This window comes from Lates calcarifer, linkage group LG5 (genome assembly GCF_001640805.2).
Source record: "Lates calcarifer isolate ASB-BC8 linkage group LG5, TLL_Latcal_v3, whole genome shotgun sequence".
Taxonomy (NCBI): domain Eukaryota; kingdom Metazoa; phylum Chordata; class Actinopteri; family Centropomidae; genus Lates; species Lates calcarifer.
In genome coordinates this window covers 2,773,215-2,780,023 of record NC_066837.1, presented here as the reverse complement: position 1 = coordinate 2,780,023, position 6,809 = coordinate 2,773,215, and the positions used below count along the sequence as shown (strand labels likewise).

The window sequence follows — 6,809 nt, the reverse complement described above, 5'->3', positions numbered from 1 at the left end:
GAATAGAATTAAACCATAATAATAGAAGTAATTTAAATACAAGAGAATTAAAACATTAGATTACATAGATACTATGCTATATGATATATTAATCTGCACAGGAAATTCACAAATATTAGATGTAATTTTTATTTAACTTAGCTGCTGTTAGTAGAGAATGTTTGGTATTTTCCTTATTTAGAAAAAGAAAAAAGATTTAGTTCCAGACATGTAATAAACCACAGCAGAGATAACGACAGACGTTTGACCACTAGGAGGCGCTTTGTTTTAGCCTCCCACCAAACACTACAGTGTAGCTATGAGCACACTGTCCACTGACTAACATGTCTCTATTAAGAACTGAACAATTAACTGTTCTTATAGAGACATGTTAGTCAGTGGACAATGTGCTCACAGCTACACTGTAGTGTTGTTATTAAGCAGGTGGGAGCTAAAACAAAGTGTTTCTACCTGAGCAACAGGAAACCAACTGTGTTCATGTGTTCACAGGAAGTGGCTGAGCAGCGAGATGGTGGAGGTCTTCACTCTGTCATATTTCTGAGGTGGATCTGGTCTCTCTCCTCTTGACATCTTCTGTTGTCTTCTTTAGTCCACTTCAGGTCCTGGTCCAGGTCTTCAGTCGTCCGTCGTCGTCTCCTCCTCCTCCTGCAGAGACAGAACACGTGTTAATCACAGGAATTCATTAATAATCTCATTTCCTCTTCTAAACCTCACTCTATTGTTTTTAACGATTACTTATACTAATTACTCATTGTGCATTATTCCTGCTAATATGGATCACTATTATGGCCTATGATTATATTACCTCTCTATTACAGATTACTTTAAATGTTACAAAATAATATTACCTCTACTATTACTTAGGTCAGGGGTTACATCCATATTACTTCTATTATTATGGATTATTTATTTTGCATTACTTTTATATTTCAATTGTTACAGACTACTTAGATATTACTGTTATTGTGGACTACAATACACTATGATTATGTTACTTCTAGTATTATAGATTAATATATTACCTCTATATTATTTTCACTATTGTGGATTACTTTTACTATTAAATTTCAACGGTTACAGATTACTTTTATATTACTATTATTGTGGACTACATTTACATTACTTCTACTATTGGAGATCTATTTGGGATTACTATTATGGACTACGATTATGTTACATCTAGTATTACAGATTACTTTAAATGTTACAAATTAATATTACTTCTATTTTGCATTACTTTTATATTTCAATTGTTACAGACTACTTAGATATTACTGTTATTGTGGACTACAATACACTATGATTATGTTACTTCTAGTATTATAGATTAATATTTCACTTACTATTATTTTTACTATTGTGGATTACTTGTATTATTTTGCATTACTATTAAATTTCAACTGTTACAGATTACTTTTATATCACTATTATTGTGGACTACATTTACATTACTTCTACTATTGGATTACTATTATGGACTACGATTATGTTACATCTAGTATTACAGATTAATATAAACCCCTACTATTGTACATTATTATTTTAGTTAGGGATTACCTCTAGATTACTTTATTATTACATCTATACTATTTTTCAGTTATTACAGAATAGTCTGATTTATTTCTATGATTTCTACCATTGACTATGATTATATTACAGATTACTTAAATATTACCTCTACATTACTTCTATTATTAGACTACTTTAATTATTGTGGATTAAGTAATTTATATTACTCTTCATACATTTAAATTACTTAAATATTTCTATTACCTCTATTGTTACAGATTACTATTGCTATTTGGAGTTACCTATTACTCATGATGTATGTTTAACTCTGTATTTTGGAGATACATTGTCTTTATATTTCAATAAATTGTTTACATTAAGTCTGAGGACTATTTTGTTCCCTGATCTTAAAGAAATTCAAACATTTTCCTACCTTCATCCTTCAGTGGATCCAGTGGTTTCTGTGAATTCACCTGAAAAACACAGAACATTTATTTAAAACCAGGCTTTTTCCAAATACATGAAATTTATTACAAATCATGACTAACAGAATTTTAGACATTTTTTGCAAGCTTTAATAAAAGACCTGAAATGTCACACTATCAGAAGTATTCAGACTTTTTAACATGGCACTTTAAATGATCATATTTCTACACCTTGACTGGAGTCCACCTGTGGTAAATTTAGTTCACACAAACATTTCAGAGACTATCCAGAGAAACTGGAGGCACCTGAGTTGAAAAATTTCTAATGTAATGTTCTAATGAACAATGAATGAACAAAATGGGGAAAGGGAGGGCTCTGAATACTTAACAAATGCACCATATGAAAATTAACTTTATGACTGAGTAAGATTTCTTTTAATAATTCATAATCGACTCAGACCTAATATCAGTAATTGAACATGTACAATTTAATGGCAGTGCTCTCTGTTGGACACTTACCTCTCTGACATGAAGAGAAGAACGTCTCATTGTACCAGGACTCTTCAATCATGGATGAAGTGGTGACCCCTGGAGGAGATCAGAGAGAACAGACGGTCAGAACAGTTTCAATAAGGTGTCCTCTTCTTAGTAACACAACAGTCTTTGTTTACTTTGATGAATAAAAACCTTTAAGAACCTGTTTTAGAATTTGTTTCCTGACTGACAACTCTACGACGCATTAACAATTTCATAAACTTGCAAACATTGCGTTTGTTCAGAATGCTGTATGCTCATTCACATATGACTGGACATATTACTTTCAGTACTTCTATCATTAAAAAAATACATCTATTATTGTGGATTGCGTATCATGAAATCAATATGACAATGTGATATTCTTGATAGATTAAGTATATATCTTCTCAAAACAACACTGGTGGCTGGGACTCAGTATGTAATCATTGCACATGGTCAGAGGTGATTACTGATTACTATAAACAGGAATAAAAAGAAGAATGTGCCTGAAAAAATTATTTCAACTTTATGGGTGACACTGTATATAACAGATTACTCAACCTTATTTTTACTGAACATGAACAATTTATTTTAAGTGCTGTTTCTGAATTACCTCTGTCGAGGATCCTCTCGTCTCAAAGATCTCTGCTGTACAAGGACTCGGCAAACATGGATGAAGTGGTGACACCTGCTGGAAATTAATGAGAAATACACAGGAAAATTACCACCACAGTGTTACCTACTGAGCTGAAAACATACAGAACTGAGACCCACAACCCATTAGTCCACAGACAAAACTGATGGCTATTTTGATATATACGCATGTGTATGTATATACTTTTTTACCCAAAATTTCAAATAGTTGCTTTGACTACTTCAATGATTATCACCATTTCTCAAACTGCACATTTTTCTATTTATTACAGACTTTTTTTCTAATGCTGATTGCTGCACTTTAACTTTGTTACTTCTGTGCTTTTCTTATATTATATCTTTTATTTTTATTTTTCTATTTTGGTCACCCCTGTTTCTTGCTGCTGTAACGTGAATTTCCCACAAGTGGGATAAATAAAGTCCATCTTATCTTATCTTGACTTGGAGGACTTTTAAAATGTGAGAATTGAATTGTTTGTGTCTTTGTCATATGATAGTAAATTAATTCTGTTGATTGGACAAAACAGGACATCTGAAGACATCACCCTGAACTCGGGGAAACTATAACTGGTGCTGTTCTCTGACATTCTGTAGATATGATTAGTTGTTGTTATATTAAATACATAATTATTAAATACCGAAGTTGAACCTGGGATTTAAACTAACACTGAATCAAGAGACAGAGTGGTTACTGACATTAACGCTTCAGTTCACTGACACATTTACCTCAGACTGGGTAAATGTTGAGGACACGTACCTGTTAGGGCTGTACGGTCAGAGCTGGTCACTCCATCCAGACTACAGCAACTGAACATGTAGACCTAAAAAATACAAGCGCAGCACTTGAAAAATCACCTAACTAATAAAATATAGTATTTCAAACTTTTTACCTCCGTAACAGAGCAGGAGAACACACAACGGAAAACTAAACACTTTGACAAGTGTTTGACTAGGTGAATAAATGCACTGAAATTATTTTGTTGACCTAAGACAGCAAAGCAATTTATACTTTCAAATTTTAAATTCAACTTTTGTTTAAGCGTTTGTATTAATGTAATTATTTATTGTTTATTATCGGTAATCTCACCCCATACAGAAGTAAATCTTGTTTTCAGGCCTGTATTTATCACAAAACTGTGTTCGAGTCATCACAGACAATTGACCATGAACAGATCACCACCACAGGGTCTTAGCGTTAATATAACCCAGAATTAAACAGGAAAACGACCGCGGATGACCAGAAACACACAAAACACAGACAACAAGCAGAGACGCAAAATAGCCACTAAGACTCTAAAATGGTCCAACACAAAAATGGCCCAATTCTACAGAGACACACTAAAGACACAAAGAGGCGCAATATGGTGGAAATCAAACACAATGAGTCAAAAAGCAGGTATACATAAATGTAAGATAGCCCGGTAGCACCTTAAAACTGCAAAACAACCACATAGAGACAAAGGGCTCACCATAAAGAGATGCTAAATGATCACAAGGAGATGCTAACCCGCCACAAACGGACTGAAATCACCAGGATTGTACACAAAAACACAGAGCGGCATGTCTGCAAAGTGACCGCAAAGACACGCAAACTGACTGCAAAGAGTCAGTGTTATCATTGGTGGGCCCACAACTCATGACACAGTAACACAAACACATTAACCACAAAATAAAAATCGAGTGAAAATGGAATCAGGCCCAACAGATGTGATTTAAAGACAAGGCTACTGTTACTGCTAACGCTAGCCGCAAGTTAGCTCATTCGTTATACTTTCTAGCCGCTACTGCTAATGCTAACGCTCGCCGCTGACTAATTAGCTCATTAGCCTTACCTTAGCATCGCAGGTGTGCTCAGCGTCCAGCCTCACTCGTGTCCGAGGAAAAACAGCTATAAAGCTAGCCTTAGCATCGAGGCTTCTTCGGTAAATAAGCTTCTCGCAGTCCTAAAAAAACCAAAACGACGAAGCTACGACTCAAATTATGGTTTTACTCCATATTTTCACTGTTTTTTGTCTGCCTTTGTTTCTGTTGCTCTACTCGCTCATACCCAATGACGACGCACGCCAGCCTACGTCGGCACGCAAAACGCTGATTGGTCGTCTGATTCTCGCCTATTTTGTTTCTGATTGGTCGAATTAGCGGAAGTGGTTGACTCAAAATGAAGGGTGGAGAGTCTATTGATTGACTTGAGCCTGCCCTCCATTAAATTGTACATGTTCAATTACTGCTCTTAGCTCTGAATAGATTTAGGGAAACTTGCTGCTGTTGAACTCAAAGCTGCTCCTTTCACCGCTCTGTGACTTCGGTGACCATAAAACACATCAGACGTAAGTTATACGGTGCATTAGTCACGTTAAACTCTCCCATTTACAGTGTAAAAGGGAACTGTGTTGCACTGGTGCAACTGTCTGTGGTCAGGACAATAAAAAGACATCCTTCCTCCCAGACTTCCTGTCACTGTGCGTTATTAACATGCAGTGTGAACCAGAAACTTCTTGTTGTTTTCGTCAGTTAACATGCACTTCATGATGTAATATATATGAAAGATGGTAAGAGACCTTCTTAAACACTATTTAGACACTATTTAAAGAGATTATTTTTCTCTATCTCTTCTCTCAAATCTCTTCTTCTTTTTTTTTTTTAACTCATCAGGTCTAACAACAAGAGTCAGAGGAAAAAGTAGAAAATATTTATTTGCTCTTGGCTCTTATGAATTTTTTAAATAAATTTCATGAAAACAAAACTATAAAGAAAAAGGAGAAATGTTAATAAATGGTGTGAAAAATGTAAGACATACACAGAACAAGAGGTGAGCCATAATAAAAGGAATAAAGACAACAGCAAGATAGACAATTGTAATGAGTTGTGATGGAAAGATAGATGGAAATAAAACCTGCTGTGATGGTGAAACTGCTGACAAGCAGTGTAGGCTACTTAACAGGATCTTGGAAGTAGTTGACGTGACTCTTTACTAACATCTTTACTATCTAGTGGCAGCAGGATGACACTACAACTATGTCACATAATTATTGTTCTTAACATGAAGTTTTATATCTGAATTGATTGAAAAGAACGTCAATCACAAGCCTTTAGCCATCTTAGGGACACAGCATGTTTGACACCACAGCAATAAAATGTTTAATATGTCTACATTGTTTATGATTAATTAAGACTGAATGTGACCACTTTGACCACGAGTTGCAATATAGAGCAATGTTTCCACATGTTGCTATATTGTGTTGTCATATTTTAGATGAAAAGTGAATGTCAGGGAATCCCTAAAGTCATGAGGATTTCAATGCATATTTGCACCACAATTTACATAACAATTTCTCCAATAGTTTTCAATATATGTCACTAAGAACCAAAATTGTCAATCTGTAAAATGACACTAGACAGGGCATCACCAGAGTCAGTAGGATTTATCCCGTGCAGAGTACAAATGGCTGTACAAAGTTTTTTGGAAATCCATCCAGCAGCTGTTGTGAAATCTGGACCAAAGTGATGGAAGAAGTGACTGACTGACTGACAGACACTGCTCTAAGATCAGGGTTTGTTAACTGTGCTGTACAATGCTGTCGGATCCTCTACAGTCTCCTGGGCTCTGGTTATGAGAGGAGATAAAATAAAGAAAGAAAGAAAGAATCAGGAGATCATGGAGATGTAGTGATTTAACTGTAAACAAAACAAGTGAAAGAAATCATA

General features: G+C 34.9%; 1 protein-coding gene and 1 long non-coding RNA gene across 3 annotated transcripts in view; both read right to left on the bottom strand.

Annotated features, from left to right (window-relative positions):
• Nucleotides 1-1,013: 1,013 nt before the first annotated feature.
• Nucleotides 1,014-5,505, bottom strand: LOC108880808 (uncharacterized). 2 transcript variants are annotated; one of them, XR_001960533.2, is made up of 5 exons: nt 4,937-5,505; nt 3,862-3,925; nt 3,064-3,141; nt 2,454-2,522; nt 1,014-1,982 (listed from the first exon to the last, which is right to left on the bottom strand). It is a non-coding gene; the product is annotated as an uncharacterized LOC108880808 (long non-coding RNA). The 2 variants fall into 2 exon arrangements; XR_001960534.2 differs by having other exon boundaries at nt 3,064-3,138.
• A 274-nt stretch (nt 5,506-5,779) lies between these two features.
• LOC108880790 (basement membrane-specific heparan sulfate proteoglycan core protein) overlaps nt 5,780-6,809 on the bottom strand; it is a 42,679-nt gene continuing 41,649 nt past the window's right edge. Inside the window, exon 30 of the mRNA XM_051070254.1 lies at nt 5,780-6,708. Coding sequence (XP_050926211.1) covers nt 6,651-6,708 — 58 coding nt within the window. The 3' untranslated portion in view covers nt 5,780-6,650. The remainder of the gene's footprint in view (nt 6,709-6,809) is intronic.